The sequence below is a fragment of the Bos javanicus genome, chromosome 8 (genome assembly GCF_032452875.1).
Source record: "Bos javanicus breed banteng chromosome 8, ARS-OSU_banteng_1.0, whole genome shotgun sequence".
Taxonomy (NCBI): domain Eukaryota; kingdom Metazoa; phylum Chordata; class Mammalia; order Artiodactyla; family Bovidae; genus Bos; species Bos javanicus.
The window spans coordinates 70291979-70315026 of NC_083875.1; the positions used below are offsets into that span (position 1 = coordinate 70291979).

The following is a 23048-nucleotide window of genomic DNA, read 5'->3' on the forward strand; positions in this document are numbered from 1 at the left end:
TTTAATAATACATACATACATTTGTGTATGTATTATTAATAATAGAATCATACATTGCATTAGTAGTAAAATCATACATTTATGATTCCCTTAAATAGGAACTGAAGTCAAACTTCCAAGACATGGCTTCATTATGTCTATACTTTGAAGGAAATAAATGCATTTTTAGTAGTGTTGTGGTTTCTTGTCCTTCATTTTTTAAACCGTAGTTTCTTTTTGAATACTTTTTCATAGAAAAAATATATTCATTGTCTCACTGTTAGCTTATTTACTGAATCAAGTGTTTCATGTTTATATGTAAGGCATAATTTATACACCTCTAGATCTTTTAAATGACTTTGTGGCCTTCTAAAAAATTAGAATCAATCATCTATAATATATAGTATCTTTAGTTTTTTTCCCCATGTAGTTCTGGTGCTGTGGATGTTAAATCATGGTGATGTTTTAGACTTAATTTGTTATGTAAAAGTGATGTGTTTATGGGGGTTTTCTATATCTTCAGCTGTTTAAATTCTTTTTTTCTTTTCTTTCTAGCTGTCCCCTTTCCTCCGACCCAGCGGCTTTCTTTGAAGGAAGTATTTGAGAATGGGAAACCTAAAATTGATGTTTTGAAAAACCATTTGGTGAAGGAAGGGCGACTGGAAGAGGAAGTAGCCTTAAAAATAATCAATGATGGGGCTGCCATACTGAGACAAGAGAAGACTATGATAGAAGTAGATGCTCCAGTCACGGGTATGAGAAGGGTCTGCACGGTGGCACTTAGATTTGCGCTAGATTGAGGAATGACTACAGATTTGAGCTAGTTTGAGGAATGATTACAAATCATCATTGACTAAAATGTGTAATAATTATTCTAGGAATTGTGAGCAGTCTCACGATTGTTTGATATGTTTATTTTTCATTGAAGAAATACAATTTAAAATGTCTAATATTTCCAGTAGGACTGTTTCAAATTGATAGATTACCTGCAGTTATCAAGCAGTCCAGTCAAAAGCTAGAATGATTTAAGTTAAAAGTTAAACTGTGGTCTTAACAGTGTAATGCTCTTTCTCTTCTAAAACATAATTTTTCGCCTCACCTTATGTCTTTCTTCCCTCCTAGTATGTGGTGACATTCATGGACAATTCTTTGACCTGATGAAGTTGTTTGAAGTTGGAGGATCACCTAGTAATACACGCTACCTCTTTCTGGGTGACTACGTGGACAGAGGCTATTTCAGTATAGAGGTAAATATTAAACTGCATATATTGAAACTATCATATTGTATTCTTAAGATTTTTTAATTTTCTTTCTTCAGTAGAAGAAATTAAAATGAACACTTGCAGGATTTATAAACTTTGTTACTTTCATTAAGTAAAATGATAGAAATTGATATTAAAAAACTATTTCTTTTATTTGCCAGTAAAAATCTGACATGTGGAAGGCTGTATTAACCCAGTTTTGCAAACAACTTAAGTGTTTACCAACCTTTCCTCTTTGGAGGTAGTGTACAGGCTATATATAAATAACTTAAATTGCTTTTCACCCTAAATGGGGTTTGGATTAGCTCACCTTAATTGTAAAACCATAAGCTATTGGGCTACGCTGAATGCATAGATTAACTGCCAATGCTAAATAATCAGGCATTTAACCTATTGTAGGAATAATTTCTGATACTATTGCACATAGTAAGTACATGTTCATTGAAGGAAAAATAATTACAGTTAATGAAGTTAATGAAAACTCACAATTTATATATTTTGAAAACTGTATGATGACAGAAAAATGGTTAGATTTAAAACAAAGTATTAATATAAGCTTTTACATATAAAAAATAAAACTATTTTAAAACCTAACAGAGGGACTTCTCTGGTGGTCCATTGGTTAAGATTCTATGCTCCCAGTGCAGGGGGCCCAGGTTCTATCCCTGGTCAGGGAACTAGATCCCACAAACCACACCGCAACAAAGATCGAAAATCTTGCATGCTGCAACTAAGACCTAAATAAATACTTTTTAAAAAGCTAGCAGAAGGACTTGTACATTCATATTTAATGTCTATTGATTCAGCTGTATGTGGTCGGCAAAGAAAAGTAGCTTTTGAAATAGTTCAGGTAATTGAATTATTGTGTCCCCAGAATAGGTTTGAGATGAGACATCGAGTCCGCTTGTTGTTCTCGCAGTCCTCAGTTCTGCCTCTCCCTCACAGCGGGGGCTCACTGTACTAAGTATGCTTCTGGTGGCTAAAGGTTTATTGTTCATGCAGCATGTCTGCTAAATACAAGTCAACCATGTCACCTGGTTCTCAACAAGAGAAGCAGCTGTGGTTCTAAAGCTGCCAAAAAAACAAGAAACAGGAGAAATGGATCTTACTCTTCAGTTAGACAGTCTAAATTCATGAGTCAGAAAACCTCAGGGTTGTCTTGCCAGTATTCCAAATTCTAAATGCCTTGCCTCCAGACTGCCCCTGCATTGGGAGCACAGAGTCTTACCTGCCGGATTACCAGGGAAATCTCTCTGTTAGGTTTTGACACATTGTAGGCACGACTGAGCGCCTTCCCTTTCACTTTTCACTTTCATGCATTGGAGAAGGAAATGGCAACCCACTCCAGTGTTCTTACCTGGAGAATCCCAGGGATGGTGGGCTGCTGTCTGTGGGGTCACACAGAGTCGGACACGACTGAAGTGACGAAGCAGCAGCAGCAGCAGGCACTCGGTATTTGTTGGTTGACTGGATGTTAATAAATCATAGGTTGTATTTGGCTTTATCTTGTTACTTGATGTTTGGCTACCTTAAAGTGTTTTTCTGGAGTAGTTTAAGATATAAATTAATCAAAACTTTAAAGTGACAGTGCTGTATCACACCAGTTTTAAAATTAAACTGTAGGAGATATCTGGTGTTAGTTGGAAGTCACTTATAAACCAATAAGGTTATAGATTTCTGTAAGCTACAGCTTAATCTAACATGATATAAGTATATAATTGAACAATAATTTTTTATCAATGTGCTTGATAAACATGAATGTTATGTTTGTCAAACAGGAAAATAAGGTAATGGAGCCCTGATGACAATTTTTTGTTATAAATAGTCATTTTTTAGGGTAGAAAAATTGGGAAATGCAGAATCTAACAAAAACATTTATAAATGAAGTAATTACTGTTACTATTTTGTTATATTTCCTTGCATTTTTTTCTCCTTTTACATGTATATACAATTTTCAAAGAAAGTTGAGATTGTTTTGTACGTTCTCTTTTGTAATCGTTTCCCCCTCCTGAACGTTGTGTTGAGAACACTTTTCTCTGTCATTAAAATTTCTCTAAAAACGTGATCAGCGGCATAAATACCATAATTTATTTCACCATTCCTCTTTGGATAATTCAGTTTGTAGCAGGTACTGCTTATTGTCTACTTTTTCTCTTCTTATTCCTTACTAGCAAAATCCTTGTTTTGTTCAAATAAATGGGATTCGGGGTTCAGGGAGAACTTTCAGTGCTGGGGAGGGAAGGCCCTTATCCCAGCCCAAGGGGATGAATTCTTCTGGCTGGTTTGAGCCAGTCGTGGCAATCCACTCCCTGGTACTAGGTGATTAGTCTAAGTAAACATGGGATCCTCTTTTACGCAGTAGTATATAAAGAGATCTTTTGATAATCATGACCTTTCTTTGTTGTGTACAAAAAATCATAAAATTGTATCCTGATCTATAGTACAAGGGAATAAAACTTGAAATTAGGGGCCAAGAAGTATATCAACCGAATTACATTGTAGAGTGGATGTGCATTGTGCTTTTTATAGCTCATTACTTCAGAAAGGTTAGTTGGTCATTTCAGAAGGCAGAAATAAGGACCAAATAAATCCAAAGGTATATCACGTTCTTGGAAAGGTAAGTATAGAAAAGAGAAAGTGCTTTCTATGTTTATATATGAATTTAATCTAATTTTTCCTTGGAATATTGTGAAAGTTGGTATGTTGCAAACGGAAGTCAGGCCCCAAAAGGGAAAAGCCATCTAATTATATTTGTATGTGTCTGTGTGTTTACATTTTATAATGGTTGTTTTGCATTATCTTCCTTAAAACATACACATATTTTGATCTAACAATTTCACTTTTTGTGAAATTATACTACAGATATAATTATGTACAATGACCTGAATGGTTTGTCACATAAAGTTCTACTTGGCGAGCTACAGTCATGGGGTCGCAAAGAGTCAGACATGACTAAGCAACTTAGCACACAGGCATGCAAAGCATCCTGCAACAAAGAATTGTTTATGTTAATAGTACCTAAGTTGAGAGACATTGTTATCATTCTGGGGATGTGAAGATAAACAAGCATAACCAAGTCCTTTCTTGTGTTTTCTAGTAAGAGAGACAGCATCTTTATATTTGTTTAGTGTCCATGAAAATCAAGTCAGGGTAAAGGACTAAAGGGGACAGGAGTAGCTCATTTGGGGCTTCCCTGGTAGCTCTGATGGTAAAGAATCCGCCTGCAATGCAGGAGACCCACATTCGATCGCTGGGTCCGGAAGTTCTCCTGGAGAAAGGAATGGCTGCCCACTCCAATACTCTTGCCTGGAGAATCCCATGGACACAGGAACCTGACAGGCTACAGTCCAGGGAGTCACAAAGAGTTGGACGTGACTAAGCAACTAACCGGAGAAGGCAATGGCAACCCACTCCAGTACTCTTTGCCTGGAAAATCCCATGGATGGAGGAGCCTGGTAGGCTGCAGTCCATGGGGTCGCTAAGAGTCAGACACGACTGAGCGACTTCACTTTCACTTTTCACTTTCATGCATTGGAGAAAGAACTGGCACCCCACTCCAGTGTTCTTGCCTGGAGAATCCCAGGGACGGGGGAGCCTGGTGGGCTGCCATCTAGGGGTCGCACAGAGTCGGACACGATTGAATCGACTTAGCAGCAGCAGCAGCAAGCAACTAACACTTTCACTTTCAATTTAGTTGGAGGTCAGGGAAGTTCTACTTGAAGAGGTAACATTTGAATAGAAAATGTGAATGACCTGAGAGAATGAGCCACCCGTAAATAGAGGTGGGGCGAGTACCTTCCAGGCAGAGGCCAAGTAGAGCTCTGAGGAAGGAACGAGCCTAAGACAGCTCAGGAACAGAAGCAAGGTCAGCGTGGCTAAACAAAATGAGTAAGGGGACAATGTGGATGGTGCATCAGAGAGATAGGCAGGGGTTGCATGATGTCAGGCTTTGCAAACCATGGTAGAGTTTGGGTTTTATTCTGAACGCAATGAAAATCCTCTAGAGCTTTTTTTGTTTATATGCTTTTTGTTTTTTAAGCATGGCAGTGATATAACTTCCATTCATGTTTTAGAACAGTTACTCTAGCTATTATGTGGTAGACTGACTCTAGGAGCCCAAGAGTGGGTTCAGGGAGACTGGTTAGAAGTCTCATTCAGGAATCAATAGGCAGAAGATGCTGGTGAATTAGTAGAGGACTCAGAGAAGTGTCTGGATTCAGAATTTTGATGTCTTTCCTTTTAGGAGGTAGGAAATCTTGGTTGAATTCAGCCCTTCAGGTCATGGCATATTTATTGCTAGTTTTTCCTAAAAAGTCCCTCTACTGGTTTTTTTTTTTTAAATCTGTGACCTCTATTTTCCTTACTCCCTCTCCCAAGTGTACACGTTTGTGTTGTATTTGGTATATACCTCAGGATACATATATTAATTATATAACTTTTTAGCATATAACGTTTTTGAGGAAAAAATATTTTTTAGTTTTGCATAAATATATGGTGCTGTTCAGTCATTCTCAAACTCTTCGCAGGCATCATAATTACCCGGAGGGTTTTTTCAAAAACAAATTGCTAGACCCCACCCCAAAATTTCTGATTTTTTTAGGTCTGGGGTAGACCCTGGGAATCTCTGTATTCTAACAAGCTTCTGTTGATTTTGGTTTTCATGTATCATTATGTTTTACAGATCTATATGGGTTTCTGTCTATTCCATTGTATTCCGTAGTATAACATCTATGACATTTTAGTTCTCATTCTCAATGGTGGACAACTTGGTTGACTCCAGTTTCTTTTTATAATGAACACTGTTGTGAGGAACACCCTTGTATAAATCCATTTATGGTCCCATGTTTTATTAGTAGTTCCTCTATGGCTTTCCCTAGTGGCTCAGTGGTAAAAAATCTGTCTGCTAATGCAGAAGACACGGGTTTAATCTCTGGGTCAGGAAGATCCCCTGAAGCAAGAAATGGCAATCCACTCCAGTATTCTTGCCTGGAGAATCCTGTGGACAAAGAAGCCTGGGGGGCTACAGTCAATGGGGTCACAAAAGAGTCGGACGTGACTGAGCAAGTCAACAGCAACGAAAAACAAAATGATGTATGAATAAGACTGGGATTGCTAGGGAAAAGGGTATGACCCATACATGAATTGAGTATTTCAGATCACTCTTTAGAATAGCTGTAACAGTCTATATGCCTACTAGCAACACCTAAGAATTCATGTTCTCTTTCCAGAATTTGGTTTTATCTCATTTTCTAACATTTACCAAAATGATGGGTATATTGTTGCTTCAATTAATATTTCTTTGATTACTAGTGCAATTAAACATCTTCTAATGTACTAGCCATTGTACCCATACGATCCACTGTTAAGAGTTTCTCATATGATCTTTCAGAGATAGGTTAAACATATACAGATATATTTATATATGTTTTAAAAATAAATGTATGCCACTTCTCTTATATCTTAAATTTTTATGTATGCATGGATTCAATTCAGTTCAGTTCAGTCATTCAGACGTGTCCGACTCTTTATGACCCCATGGACTGCAGCACACCAGACTTCCCTGTCCATCACCAACTCCTGGAGCTTGGATTTACGTGGATTAATACGTGGATTAATTTCTGACCATTTTGTTCCACTGGTATATTTATTTACATATGTGCCAGGACCACTGTTTTAATTTAGAAATTGTACAGTATGTCTTAACACTCTTTTTCAGTGTTTTTCTGGCTGTTTCCTGGCTATTCATGCATGTTTATTTTTTTCATATAAATTTAATTATCAACTCATCTAATTCCATAGAATAGCTTGTGGTATTTCTATTGGAAATGCAATGAGTTTATAAACTTGGAAGAACTATATTCTTTTAATGCTGAATCATCCTATCCAAAAACAGGGAAAGTCTATTTGTTCATATCTCCTTTTGTGTCTTTCAGGAGTGTTTTTTCAAGTTATTCCTGGTTTGAGTTTTGCATATTTCTTGTTAAGTTTATTCTTATGTGTTTAATCTTCTTTACTGCTGTTGTAAATGGAGTTTTGTCTACTACTGCATCCTACATATTGTTTGTATATATGAAGGCTACTACTGGTTTCATATGTTGATTTTATATCCTTCCATGTTACTGGACTTTTTTGTTATTTTAGTTAGTTGTGTCATTGATTTTTCTGGAGTTTATCAGGTATGATACTATATTATCTTCAAATAGGAACAGTTTTATTTTTACTCATTCTTAAGCCTCTCATTGACTTCTTTTGTGGAATTCAGTTGACTAATACCTCTAGTACAGTGTTGAATAGTAGTGGTGATAGTCCATATCCTTTTCTTGTTCCTGATTTTAGTGGAAATGTCTCTAGTGTTTCTCCACTAAATAAAATATAAGTTTTAGGACTAAGGTTGGAGAAGGCAATGGCACCCCACTCCAGTACTCTTGCCTGGAAAATCCCATGGACAGAGGAGCCTGGTAGGCTGCAGTCCATGAGGTCGATAGTAGTCGGACACGACTGAGCGACTTCACTTTCGCTCTTCACTTTCACGCATTGGAGAAGGAAATGGCAACCCACTCCAGTGCTCTTGCCTGGAGAATCCCAGGGACGGGGGAGCCTGGTGGGCTGCCGTCTATGGGGTCACACAGAGTTGGACACGACTGAAGTGACTTAGCAGCAGCAGCAGGACTAAGGTATGTGTGTGGGTGGCCTTATCATAGAGATCTAGATGTTTGGATAGAACATGGGAACAGAAAGTAAGAAGAGGTTTCTGTGACGGCTACTCTCCTATGTTCTTTCAAGCGTTAGGGCAGAGAATTCCTTGGTGGTCCAATGGTTGGCACTCTGTGCTTCCACTTCAGGGGGCTGGGCTCAATCCCTGGTCTGGAACAGAGATCCTGCATGCCACACAGTGAGGCCAAAACAAAAACAAACAAAAAAGAATTCTAGGGCGACAGCAGCAGGTCACACTCAAAAGATGGATTCCTCATGTTTTGTCTTGGGAATAGCAATGAGATATGCCATTACAGCAAGTCATTTCAACTTGTATAAATCGTGATCAAAAATAAAAATTTTATCCTTATGTTTGTCTTGTAGTGTGTGCTGTATTTATGGAGTTTAAAGATCAATCATCCCAAAACATTGTTTCTGCTTCGAGGAAATCATGAATGCAGGCATCTTACAGAATATTTTACCTTCAAACAGGAATGTAAGTATAATCATTTCTTACACATATATATAATCACAGAACTTTTTAGAAGTTATGCTTTAGCTCGTCCCAAAGCAAATTAAACACAAAGAAAAGAAACTAATGGACCTCAAATACTTCCTGTTCTGTTTTGTTCTTGTTTTGTTTCATTTTCTAGTGAGAACCTAGGTTCCACTATTTAAGACACTTGTTTTAAAAAATAACTTTTGAGTTTCCCCCATGGGAATATTTGGAAAGCATTAAAAAGTCCAAAGATATAAATTGCCCACACAATTACATCACTTAAAATTAGTAACTATTAGCTCACTATTTCAGAGAAGACAATGGCACCTCACTCCAGTACTCTTACCTGGACAATCCCATGGACAGAGGAGCCTGGTAGGCTGTGGTCCATGGGGTTGCTAAGAATCGGACATGACTGAGTGACTTCACTTTCGCTTTTCACTTTCATGCATTGGAGAAGGAAATGGCAACCCACTCCAGTGTTCTTGCCTGGAGAATCCCAGGGACTGGGGAACCTGGTGGGCTGCCATCTATGGGGTCACACGGACTCGACTGAAACGACTTAGCAGCAGCAGCTCACTATTTGAGACCCAGATTTCTATTCTGTCTATATAAAAACCTATCCTGAAATAGTTCAGATCTATACACACATATATACATACATGCACACACACAGCCGTCCCTTGATGTCCCCAAGGATTTGCTCCAGGATTGCCGCAGATACCAAAATCTGCAGATTATCAAGTTCCTTATGTAAAGTGGGGTAATGTTTCCAAATAACTTCCATACATGCTCCTGTATGTGTGTGCTAAGTCACTTCAGTCATGTGTAACTCTTTGCAACCCCATGGACTGTAACCTGCCAGACTGCTTTGTCCATGGAATTCTCCAGGCAAGGATATTGCAGTGGGTAGCCATTCCCTTTTCCAAGGGGTTCTTCTCTACCCAGGGATTGAACCTGGGTCTCCCGAATTGCAGGCAGATTCTTTACCACCTGGGCTACCAGGGAAGCAAATGTCAGTAAGGAGCTGCTTAAATAAGGGATAATACATCTGAAAAATGGAATGCTAGGCAACTGTTGTAAGATCAAGGTGGATATAGATGTCCTGATATGAAGAGATGTTCAAATCTGTTGTTAGGTGACCAAAGCCATTTGCAGAACATGTATAGTGTGATTGCCTCTGTAAATTACAAACATGTAAGGTGCAGAAATAATTGATCACAGTGATTACCTGTGGGGAGTTAGATCAGGAAGATTAGTACTTTTAATTGTTTGTCTTGCCCTAGACTCCTTGAATGAGCTTTTCATCACGGCTATGTAGTACTCTTAATATTATAAAAAGGTTTTAAACTGGTAACTTTCAAATTATCCAACTTTAAAGATTTAAAGTTAAATCTTTAGCTTTTTAAAGCATCTCAGGTGGCTCTGTAGCACACCGCCAGTTAAGAACACCTGTTACAGAGGCTTGGCACGCATCTACTGTTTGTCACTTGAGAACCACTCCATTAAGTGATTGAAAAATTGGAAATATTTTGCACTGTTTTTCTAAGCCAAATGTTAAAGTGGTTCTCATTATGTCTCTATTTCTTTACCTGGGAAAATAAACAATTCATATTAAGCAATTCACAAAGGCCCTGGAATGCCCAATATTTAGTAATATACAAGAAATGAAGAAAGAGGTGTATGGATGCCTTTGAATTAAGATTCAGGGTTTTTTAGGTAAATCTAATTTTTCCTCTGTTTTGTTCAGAGTTTTTTTTGATGAGTATACTTGGTTTAAGGCTATTTTTTAGCAGATACAACAATAGTTTTGGGAAACACTTTGAGTGTGTCATTTTGCACAGAATTTCTTATCTCAGGTTTTTATTTACTTTTCACATGCTTTAATTTTTTAGTTAAACCACATTTTTTTCTCTCATCTACCAACATACTCCTGTTTCATTCTAACGCTGCATCTGAAATGTAAATAAATCTTTGAATAAACACACAAATTCAAGTACAGTTTCAATTTTTTTTTCCTATATAAGGAAAGAGCATGTGTACTGCTTTGCACAAGTGTTTTTACTGATAAGCTGATCTTTCTTATAGAGACACCGTGGCATTTAGAATCAGTACTTATAATTACTGCCAAGTGATGCTTAGTTCCAAATTTTGCAGCTGCAGTCTTGTTAATATTTCCAAAAGGGGCAGGTGGAGGCTTTTATTATATCAGGTTTTTAAGTGCTTTATATTGCAGATATTTTTAAAATTTCTTTCAAATCCAGAGATAAGTTTTTCAAAGATAATTTGAGTAGCAAAGTATCACAGTTAATTTTTGACATATTATTTATCTTTGCAAAAACATTTCTTTATTGCTATAATATTTAGAAAGCAAGTAACCTAGTGGTTTTATGATTCCATCTCATAGCTCTAGGTTCAAATTTCTAAGTAAATTAATTTCTTTTTTCCAGGGGCCCTTTTTTGATGTGTAGTTAAACATTTATTAAAATTACAGGACGTTCCAGAAACTCCTATAATTTTGCTAATGAAAATAGTACTGTTATGACAAGTTGATTTTTTTTAATAAACAAATATTGTTTGCCATTGTTCATTACTTACATAAGCATTATTTACAGTAGCAAGAGATTGGTGTCCTTAGATTGTGTTATATCCATAAAGTGAAATATTATATAGATATTTAAAAATTACAAAGCTCTTCATATAATGATGTGGCATGATCTCCAGAATATGTTTTTAAGTCCAAAAAAGCAGGAATTCCCTGATGGGCCAGTGGTTAGGACTCCATGCTTTCACTGCTGAGAGGCTGAGTTCCATCCCTGGTCAGGAAACTAAGATACAACATGCCACACATTACAACCAGGAAAAAAAGGTCCAAAAAGCAAGTGAAAACAGTGTACATATGCTGCTGCTGCTGCTAAGTCACGTCAGTCGTGTACATATGCTACATTTATGTAAAAAACAAAAGGCTGTTGTGAGAGGGAAATACACATATTTGCATGTATATGCCTCAGATATCTTATAAAGACACCCAGAAAACTAGTTGCCTAAAGGAGGGGAAAGACACACTAATTTTGAGCCTTTTTTTTAAACCTATTACCTTTAAAAAAAAAAAGAAAGAAAGCAAATAAAAATTAAAACAAATATATATAACCGCTGTTTAGAGCAATTCATGGTTTTTTGCAAATAGTGTTGACTCTCAAAATTACTTTGAAAGAATATTGATGAGAATTTTGTTTCATTCATGTTCTGTTATGGATACTGGTTAGAACTTGTTATCAGTGTGATCCTGTGACCGAGGTGCGAGTTTGCTTCATTATGGGATGATGTACCTTACAATTTATCATGAAAATAAAACACTCAGGTCAGCTCATTTAACCTTCGGTAACTATATATCTGGCGCTTTAGATTCTCCTACTAAATATTTAACTTAAAGACTGGAAGGAGTATGGCGTCATGTTAAGAGCATGAACAGGTTCAAGTTCTAGTTCCGTTACTTACTAGTTGCAGCTTTGGACAAGTGAGCCCAGTTTCCTCAACTTTTTAATGAAGTCAGTGATAGTACCTACTTCATAGAGTTTCTCTGAGGATAAAATAAGGTAATTTTATTGGTTAACACTTACTGGGACTCCCCTGGTGATTCAGGGTCTGAGACTCTGTGCTCCCAATGCATAGGGGCCTGGGTTCAATCAGGGAACTAGATCCTGCATGCCATAGCTACAAATCCTGCATGCCACAATGAAGCTCAAATATCCTGCATGCTGTAACTAAGACCTGGTGTGGCCCAATAAATAATATTAAAAAAAAACAAAAACAAACTTACATAGTACTGACTTTGTGCCACACATTTTTCAAAGCATTTTACGTATGTGAATTCACTTGATCCTCACAGCAACCTTGTAATGTAGGTGGGTATTATTATTAGGCCCAAATTATAGATGAGAAGATGAAGACACAGAGTTAAGTAATTGTCCAAAGTACTATTACTAATAGGTGGTGGAGCTGAGGTTTGAGTCCAGGTAGTCAGGTTCCAGACTCCACTGTGTTTAAGATGGCACAGGAACATTGTGAGCCTTCAACAAATTTTAATGAAGATAATATAAATAAAGATATATAATGTAGATATAATAAAGATAATATAATAAATATTACTATACAAAAATTATATATCCATTATAGAAAATGCAGTTAAACTAAGTCATCTTCAGTCTAACCGCTCAGAAAAGAAGAATTGGTGTTTACGTACCTATTCAAAAACTTGAAGAACATAAAAATGATAACATTCTGTAACTCATATTTTGGTTGTGTGCTTAGTTTGATTCGTGACTTCCTCTTTCAATTTACAAAATGAGTTAAGACACTGTATTTCTTTCTTCAGACTTGGCATTCTTCTGGAAATAGGCTAAGGAATTATTCTGAGTCATTCTTACAGTTGAAAGGCAGTTTACTGGTGTAAAATGGTGTTTGGAGCATGAACTAATAAGTAATTAAAATCCCTGCCTGTATGCACCCTTCGGACTCTTACAAAGGAATTGCTTATTGATGTTGGCAACACGGAGAACTCTGGCTCCATGGATTTACAAGAGAAAAAGTAAATCACTGGCCACAAATGAAAGGCTTTTTTTTTCCTTGCCTTTTTTTCCTTCAAAACTTTTTATGGCTGTTACTGGGTCTACTTTTGAAATAGCCAAAGGTGTAGTGTTCAGATGCAAAGGAGAATAGAAGGATGTAATTGCAAGCAGATACAAAGATGTAGAAGACATGGCTCTTGTTAACTTGGATGTTGTAATAGAGTCAGCATATAATGTGAAATGGATTTTAATTACCTTTGTGGTAATACAGAATTCTTTAAAAGTCTCTAAAGACCGCACATTGTTAGAGCTTGGGGTTGAGGCCGCTGGCCGGTGAACTCTCAAGTGTAGGTAGTGTGCTACACGAGCGGCAAGTTTTCGCTAACGCCACAAGGGTCTCTGGCCCAATGAGTGGAGTTGGATAGTAATACTTGCTACAAAAGTATGATTCTAAGGAGAGGTGAAAACATTTTAAAGATAGCCTTTTTATTTTTCTCTTGAATATTCCTAACTCTTCAGGCAGTACTTGACTTTTCTGTTTTCTCAGCTCATGTATCCTGCTCTGAGATCCTGAAAAAGGTGGGTTACCTATGGTTCAAATTGGTCGTTTGTCACTGATCTCAAACCTGGCTACACGTAAGAATGGGGCAGAGGTTTTCTTTTATTTCTACCAATATTCAGGCACTGGCCCCATTTTGTTGAGTGGAGTCTTAATTAAACCCAGTTAGTTAATTCCAGTGGCAGACAAGATTAAGAACCAGAGATAGAGAACAGTCTTGGTATAAACTTTCATTTTTGTTTTAATTGGAGTACAGTTTTAAATGTTGTGTTAGTTTCTGCTGTGCTATAAACACTTTCAGACTAACAGACACGTCTGCTCACGTGGTACCAAGGGACCTAGATGATGAGGGGACAGGTTAGGTGGAGTGGGGGGTGCTTATTGTTCGGGGTTTGCCAAGTGTCGCTTTAACCTGGCGCTCTTGCAGGAAAAAAAAAAAAAAAACAACAAAAAAAGTCTCTAAAGGAACCCACAGACTCCCTTAATGTCCTCAAATCCTAATCGGTATTGTCAGTAAAGGGACAGTATCCACCTTCAGGGATGAAGAGTGGTCCACTGGTTTACACCTTCCCTTCAGGAATCTCTCTCCAGTCATTCCTGCCACCGAGGAATTGCACTCTGACCCACATCTGGACCCATCACCCTGCATTTTATTCCCCAAAGCCTTGCCAGGACCAGGCTCTGATACTTGAACTCTGATACTTTTTCAAAAGCATGGAGGTTAGAGGAAGGCACTAAACACAGAAATAATTACCAGCTGGATAGTCTGACTCACTTGCTATAGCATTGCTGTCTGGGCCCTGTTAGGCTTTGTGTCATCTTCATGAAATCATGGAAGAGGAGAAGGAGCTCACAGTTCTGTAGGGCTGCCTGCTTGTACAACTTCTGGCCGTGTCTACCAATATGCACCTCCTAGCATATTGGGTTTTTGAACCCAAGGCCAAAGAAGATGTTCCCTCTGTCTTTAAACTAAAGCCATCTTCCAACTTTTTATTGTTTAGTTGCTCAGTCATGTCCAACTCTTTGTAAGCCCATGGACTGTAGCCCACCAGGCTCTTCTTTCCAGGGAATTCTCCAGGCAAGAATACTGGAGTGGGTTACTATGTTCTTCTCCAGGGGATCTTCCTGACCCAGGGACTGAACCTGCATCTCCCTCATTGCAGGAGGATTCTTTACCATCTGAGCCACCAGGGAAGCCCTCTTCCAACTTTTCAACTATTACCTGTTCTTTCCTGACCTCTCATGACCTCAACTATTATATATCATGACTAGATAACTCTCAGCCCATTGGAGTATTTTTGTTGCTGTTCTGTAGCCTCAAAAACAACCACCACGTTAAAATACAGTTCACTAAGATGAACATTTTTACCTAAAAGAGCATAGGACATAATTTGCTTAAAGTCCTTAAAAATCCTGAGCAAAAATATTATTGACATTTTATTGATGACTCCTAAAATTTCAGTTTCTATTTATATATTTTCAACACCACCAGAAAGGCTTTTTAGAACCAACAAAATTCTCAGACTCACGAGAGACCATGGGGCATGGGTGCTTGGCATCCATCCTAAAGAGCACAACCCAGGAAGGCAGCGCCAGGTATCCATTTTCAGGGAGCAGTCCTCTTGGGAGTACAGAGTACATGCCTCAGTCCAGAGGTTTCTTGCCTCTTGCCTTCGCTTTCCCCAGTCTGCTCCTAGTCACAGCGCAGGTGCAAGGAAACAGTATCCACACTGGACAGATTAGGCAGCCACCCTGCCTTAGAAACCTCATGCATCACAAGTGCCAGCATCACTTGTGAAAGCTTTATTGGCATAGCTTTCAGGGTCCCACCAGGGACATACCTCATGAGTCACCGAACTCAGAGATGCCCAAAGCTGTAGCTTCCACCAGGTAATTGGGTGGGTTTCTCAGGGGGTACAGTGGTAAAGAACCCACCTGCCAATGCGGGAAATGTGGGTTTGTTCCCTGGGTCTGGAGGATCCCCTGGGGAAAGAAATGGCAACCGACTCCAGTATTCTTGCCTGCGAAATCCCATGGACAGAAGAGCCTGGCAGGTATAGACCATGGGGTCAGAAAGAGTTGGACATGACTAGCAACTGAGCACTGAGGTGATTGGGTAATTTTTACCATAAACATCGTTGCCTAATGACACAGCTGATTACATTCACTTTATCAGGTTTCCAAGACAACAGAACTAGAAACTTAATCCAAGGTCACACTTGTCTTTAGAAAAAGATGGAGATTTTGTCTGCCCTTTATCCACAACTTTTCAGAAATATCTTTATAAAGATGATTTTTTTTTTTAATTTGCCTGCATTAAATGGCTTTGGAGTAGCTTTATAATCATCTGGCCTGTATCCTTTCTCAGGTATGATAAATTCTGTTTCTCTTCCTTTGTTTTTCCTTTAATAGGTCGAATCAAATATTCTGAACAGGTGTACGATGCGTGTATGGAAACATTTGACTGTCTTCCTCTTGCTGCCCTCTTAAACCAGCAGTTTCTGTGTGTACATGGAGGAATGTCACCTGAAATTACTTGTTTAGATGACATTCGGAAAGTAAGTAAGCATTCGTTAGTCTCGTGGAGTAAATATGCTTTTAATTTCGTTTTTTATTGCAGTTAACTAATATGTCTTTATTGCTGAAAAAATTAAATATGGATAACTAAAAGTAAGAAAAACAAATCACCAGTGATCTTTTATTGGGCAGCAGCTTCTATTAACATCTTTCCTGTGTATCTTCCAGTAAATGTCTAATTTTTAACAGAACCTGGCTTTTACAAACTAGAAACATAACATATTTTGAGTATAGTCCTGAAACTTTAAATTATGTTGCAATAAGGAAGGAAGGGATGACAGAAGATAAGATGGTTGGATGGCATCACGGACTCAGTGGACGTGAGTTTGCAGTCCATGCAGTCACAAAGAGTCAGACATGACTGAGTGACTGAACTGAAGGAAGGAAGAAAACCAGGGTTCTAATCCCTTTTCTGCCATTAATTATGTGATAGTGAAGTGAAAGTGTTAGTCACTCAGTTGTGTCTGACTATGAGCCAATGGACTGTAGCTCAACAGGTTTCTCTGTTCATGGAATTCTCCAGGCAAGAATACTGGAGTGGGTAGCCATTCCCTACTCCAGGGGATCTTCCTGACCCAGGGATTGAACCTGGTTTACCTGTATCGCAGGCAGATTCTTTACCATCCGAGCTTCCAGGGAAGCCCCCATTAATTGTGCAACCCATAGCAAATCACTTAACCTCTTAGATTTTCTTCTCTGTAAAATGAGGAAGTTGAAATGAATGGGCTGAGGACTCTTCAGCTGTGAAATTCATTGACTTTGACTTTTTAGACGATAGAGTTTAATTGCTACACTTGCCTTAGTTGGTAATCATGATTTTCAGGATTGTGTATCTTCATGACTGAAAAAAGGCAGTCAGTCTTTTCCAATTATGTTGCTCTGCATCATCGCCTTCTCTCCCCTGCCTTTGCATTCTCTTGTTGTTTAGTTGCTAAGTCATGTCTGATTCTTTGCAAACCTGTGGACTGTAGCCCACTAGGCTCCTCTGTCCATGGGATTTGCCAGTCAAGAATACTGGAGTGAGTTGCCATTTCCTCCTCCAGGGAATCTTCACGACCCAGGGAGCAAGCCGGCATCTCCTGCATTGGCAGGAAGATTCTTTATCACTGAGCCACAGGGAAGCCCCACAACAGAATATTATGAATAGCTATATACCAACAAATAGGGCAACCTAAAAGAAACAGACAAATTTTTAGAATCATACAAACTTCCAAGACGGAACCATGAAGAGAGGTATTCTCTTACCTCTCTTACACAGGTATGGAAACTAAAAAATTTTCTGTTTGGAAAACTATTTTCTCTGACTTAAAGTTACTGTTCTCAGGGTAAGAGGGTAGTAACAATGCACAGCCTTTTCTGCTGCCTTATTAAATAAACAGCTGGTAGAGAATCTTCCTGCAATGCAGGAGACTCCAGTTCAATTCCTTGGTCAGGAAGATCTGCTGGAGAAGGGATAGGGTACCCACTCCAATATTCTTGGGCTTTCTTGATAGCTCAGCTGGTAAAGAATCTGCCTGCAACGTGGGAGAGCTGGTATTCAACCCCTGGGTTGGGAAGATCCCTGGAAAAGGGAATGGCTACCCACTCTAATATTCTGGCCTGGAGAATTCCATGAGCTATATATAGTCCATGGGGCCACAAAGAGTTGGACATCCTGAGCAACTTTCACTTCCACTGTTTTACATAGTGAATCTCAAATTTTACAATTCTAAATCAGTTGTGTTAATAAAAAGCTCCCCTTTCATTTAGTAGGGGTCCTTTTCTTGGCATTCAGCTCGCCTAGTTGCTTGGTGCATGTGGTTTCTTTTGTTTCTTTGTTTTCATTTGTTAACTAAAGCACCAGTGATTAGAGGCTTCAGTTAATAACTTACGGTGAAATGCCTCCACTGCAGAGAATGGAAAGGATGAAACCTTTTGCAAAAATCCCCCCCAGAACTAGCATTCTTTAAAATAAATCTCCACCGGAATGAGATAAACAGTGAACAGAGCCACTGAAAAACCCTTGCTGCTCTCATGGTAACCTGGACTCACCTAGGCAATTGAAATAAACATTACAGAGTCTTTCTCATAAATAGTATGTTTCTATAGTGATGGACTTCACATTCAAATTAAATGAGCACCATTTTTAAGATGAGGATGTAAGGGGGTCCTTTTCTACCATAGGGATATAGATATTAATTAAAATTTATTACCAAAAACTAGTAAAAACTATGCATGTAAATTTATTAAATGTTCATTTTCATACTAAAGGAAAATTCTTTAGGGGTTACCACCCACTCTCCTATTACAGTCTTATGATTGGAAGGGTCTTTTTTGACTTCTACCAGGGCTTCCCCGGTGACCGAGCAGTAAAGAATGTGTCTGCAATGCAGGAAACTAAAGAGACGAGGGTTCAGTCCCTGGGTCGGGAGATCCCCAGATGGAGGGCATGGCAACCCACTCCAGTGTTCTTGCTGGGAAATCCCATGGACAAAGGAACCTGGCGGGCTACAGTCCATGGGGTCATAAAGAGTCAGACATGGCAGAAGCGACTGAACATGCACATACAGTTTCCAAAAGCTCTTTTGCTTTCATGATTTCTCTTCTTTTGGCTTTTGCGTGTCTTCTAGTTAGACAGGTTTAAAGAACCTCCAGCCTTTGGGCCAGTGTGTGACCTGCTTTGGTCTGATCCCTCCGAGGATTATGGCAATGAAAAGACCTTGGAACACTATACCCACAACACTGTCCGAGGGTGCTCTTATTTTTACAGGTAAGCTAATCCTCAGTTAAGATTAGATGGGGAAATAATGGAAACAGTGAGACACTTTATTTTGGGGGGCTCCAAAATCACTGCAGATGGTGACTGCAGCCATGAAATTAAAAGACACTTGTTCCCTTGGAAGAAAAGCTATGACCAACCTAGACAGCATATTAAAAAGCAGAGACATTACTTTGCCAACAAAGGTCCATGTAGTCAAAGCTATGATTTTTCCAGTAGTCATGTATGGATGTGAGATTTGGACTATAAAGAAAGCTGAGCATTGAAGAATTGATGCTTTTGAACTATGGTGTTGGAGAAGACTTGAGAGTCCCTTGGACTGCAAGGAGATCAAACCAGTCAATTCCAAAGGAAATCAGTCCTAAATATTCATTGGAAGGACTGATGTTGAAGCTGAAACTCCAATACTTTGGCCACCTATCAAAGAACTGACTCATTGGAAAAGCCTCTGATGCTGGGAAAGATTGAAGGCGGGAGGAGAAGGGGATGACAGAGGATGAGATGGTTGAATGTCATCACTGACTTGATGGATGAGAGTTTGAGCAGGCTCTGGGAGTTGGTGATGGACAGGGAAGCTTGGCGTGCTGCAGTCCATGGGGTCACAAAGAGTTGCACAAGACTGAGTGAGTGAACTGAACTGAATCCTCAGAAAATTACTTAATATACTTTATGAAAATATTTTTAATTGCATTTTTGGCATCTTGAATCTGTGTCATTCAGGGACATCTACTTAATTTTTTGCTTAATAAAAGGAAGAAAACGCTTTTCTTCCTTTGCTTGTTTTGTTTTTTATACTTTATTAAGTGTTATGCCCTAATAGGTGTAATATACCAAACACAATTGAACACACTATCTTGTAGTGCTTAAGTGTTGTTGTCTGACTCTACATGATCTAGATTATTTGTTCCCAAACATCGTATATTGGATTCTTGAAAAATAAAGATTTCTTGGCTCTTCTTTCAGAGATTCTGGTTCAGTAAGCCTGCGACAAGGGAGTCCTGTTATTTTTTAAAAAGCACTCTAGCTTTTGAAACTGCTGGTATTGGCAAAGATATAAAAAGAACAGGACATTGTGAACTAAGCCCAGGACATTTCCTGGAAGTTGATTGTTGTCTTAAATCTCCCATGTGAGCTTTCACTGTGCTTTGCCACTCCAAACTAGGGAGGTTCAGGGAAGTTTGAAGCCTACTTTTTTTTTTAATTCCAATATTTTATTCCAATAAATAATATCTGTATTTAGTAACCTGGAAATCTCTGATAATTGTTAAGATAATGCATTCATTAAATGAAATCTACACACAAAAAGAAACCTCAGTTTTGCCATAGTTTTAACATTCTTCTAAGTAACTTTTTCATTCTATTCTGCCAACTTTAGCAGTGACTAATATGATGGAATCATTTAAATTTTTACTTCTCTTTACATTGCTTAAAATAAAGAACATAAAGCTTTTTATCTTTAGGAGAATATAAATTGGTACAGTTTCTATGACAGTCAGCTTGACAATATCTCTCAATTATAAATGGCCTTGGCCTTTATTCCAGAATTTCTACTTCTAAAATGTAATCCTTTGGCTATTATCATTCATGATCTTCGATCCTCATTATTCATGAATTCTGCTTTGCAAATCTGCCTGCTTGTTTTTATTTGTAACCCCAGAGTCAGTAGTCTCAGCAATTCCAGTCACTCACAGACATTCATGTGTACAGAGCAATGGAAAATTTGGGTCACCCGTTGCATGTTCCCACTGAGGTTGAAGGCACAGTTGCTCTGCCTTCTTATTTCAACTCTCACACTGTAAGCAAGTATTTTTTCCTGTGCTCTATTTAGTGAAACATTTCCCACATTTTTGTTGGTGTTTTGCTGTTTAAAATCACCCCAAGCATAGTACTGAAGTGTTGTCTGTTGTTCTTATGTGCCAGAAGGCTGTGGTGTGTTAGATAAGTTTCATTCTGGAATAAGTATGGCACTATTGGCCATGAGTCTCATGTTAATGAATCAACACTATATCTTAAATCAGATGTCTTTGCACAGAAACACAATAAAACAAGGTTATGTGTTGATTAGTTGGTGAAAATGTTGTGACCAGAGGCTCGCTGGACCCTAACCATGTATTTCCCCTAGGAGTAGTGGTTCAGTGTTCTGTCATTAAGTTTTGCAGCAACTTTATATAGAACATAGCTACTGCAAGTAATGGGAATCCACTGTACTTGAAAATGTGTAAAATGCATGTGCAAGGTTTTTGCTTCCTGCATTGTTTATGCTGAAGGATTTTAAACAACCTAAACATTCAATAGAAGACTAGTTAAAGAAATGGTTGTACATCCCGACAAAGGAATATACCAGATGATGCAATGAGAATATTATTTTTTTTAATGAAGAAAAGAAAACAAATCCTTTATATGCTGATTGGAATAATCACTAGTATAAAGTGAAGAAGAAAAAAGAGACCTACAAAAAAGCTATGTGTACGATGGTAACATGATAACATTTCTTAAAGGGGGCTATGCATGTGTATGTGTATAATTGCTTGAAATTGAGTAAAGTATCTCTGAAGGGGTCTCAAAGAAATCACGGACATTGGATGATTCCAGGGTAACTGGAAGATAGAGGTAGGCTGGAGGGAGATGTTTCACTGTAGAACTTTTTGTATCTTTCCATTTTATACCACATGAATAAATGTGCAACCTGTTTTAAAACTTATTGGACATAATAAGAAACAAAGACTAAACCTAAAGTAAATAATTAACACTTGGATAATTCTGGGATAATTTTGTATCCTCTGTTGGGATTTGCCATTCAGAAAGCACCTGTTCAGTTGTTAGTACCTACCACACACACATGGCGCGCACACACTGCTGTGGTATTAATACTTTTTTAATATCAAGATACCAAGAAAAGTTTTGATGTTGTATTATTATTGTTATGAGTTTTATGGGTTAAAGAAAAAAATTAGAAGGTAGGGGAGCTCTCCTTCTGTCCCAGGTTGTCCGTTATGTACGTCCTTGATCTGGAATGAGGTGTATCAGTGACATGGGAAAACAAGAGTGATGATTGCTAAGCTATTAATAAAAGTTCAGTGGTAATGAAAACCTGTAAGTTTAAAACAGATTCATTTCATCTTAATTTTTCCCCTGCCTCCTATTAAAAGACAAGTGTCTTCATTCTGAATTTATGTTTTCTAATTTTCTTTTACAGTTACCCTGCAGTTTGTGAATTTCTGCAGAACAATAATTTGCTCTCAATAATCAGAGCCCATGAAGCCCAAGATGCCGGGTAAGTTATATCAAAACTGTACCAGGGCTTCCCTGGTAGTCCAGTGGCTAAGACTCCGTGCTTCCACTACAGGGGTTGTGGGGTCGATCCCTGGTTGGGGAAGTAAGATCCTGCTGACTGTGTGGCACGGCCAACAACAACAGCAATAATAAGCAAAACAAAACTCTGAACCCAGCAGCACTGCACAGTTGCTTCTTTTAATATCAAGACAGACGGGCTGCCATTTCTCTTCTAGGTATCGAATGTACAGGAAGAGCCAAATGACGGGCTTTCCATCACTCATTACAATTTTCTCTGCACCCAATTACCTAGATGTCTATAACAATAAAGGTAAAGGAGACCAGCGATACTTGAGTTTGAATTTGTGAGTAAATGTGAGCTCTAGTTTAATCATATGTTATGTGCATAGGTAATTTTTAGAATATATTTGTAAATTTTAAATAAGAAAAAAAAGTCTTAATTGAAACAAAGGCCAAGAAACTTAGATTTAGGCTTCTGTTTAGTTTTCATCTCCTAAGGACTTGGGGACTCTCTGTGATTATAAGTAATGATTACAGTAGGTTTAATTGTACCATTGAATCAAAATATAAGAAGAAATACACTACTTCAGGTTGAAATTAAAACAGCATAAATTATTGGTTTTGGTGAATCTAATTTATTTATAACAGTCCCTCAATAAAATGTCACTATTTAGTGTTTTAATGTCTATTATTAAGCTGTTTTTGCTCTTGAAAAATGATGTAGTTAGAATGAATACTGTACCAAAAAGTCAGAAAAATCTTCGTTTAGTCCAAGCCCTGCTCAAAACTAATAGTGTGATTTTAGGAAGTCGCATAGCTTTCTTAACCTCAGTTTCCCATTAAAAAAAAAAAAGAGATT

General features: G+C 38.1%; 1 protein-coding gene and 1 non-coding gene across 8 annotated transcripts in view; both read left to right on the forward strand.

Moving 5' to 3' along the window:
- PPP3CC (protein phosphatase 3 catalytic subunit gamma) overlaps window positions 1-23048 on the forward strand; it is an 80702-nt gene that overhangs the window by 32164 nt on the left and 25490 nt on the right. For all 7 annotated transcript variants that reach the window (XM_061426991.1, XM_061426985.1, XM_061426984.1 and 4 more), the window contains exons 2-8: window positions 535-732; window positions 1102-1226; window positions 8319-8430; window positions 15973-16118; window positions 18747-18886; window positions 22092-22169; window positions 22405-22499. In XM_061426991.1, the coding sequence (XP_061282975.1) occupies window positions 535-732; window positions 1102-1226; window positions 8319-8430; window positions 15973-16118; window positions 18747-18886; window positions 22092-22169; window positions 22405-22499 (894 nt within the window). The remainder of the gene's footprint in view (window positions 1-534; window positions 733-1101; window positions 1227-8318; window positions 8431-15972; window positions 16119-18746; window positions 18887-22091; window positions 22170-22404; window positions 22500-23048) is intronic.
- On the forward strand, window positions 13295-13443 carry LOC133253533 (small nucleolar RNA SNORA62/SNORA6 family). The gene has a single exon (XR_009738323.1). It is a non-coding gene; the product is annotated as a small nucleolar RNA SNORA62/SNORA6 family (small nucleolar RNA).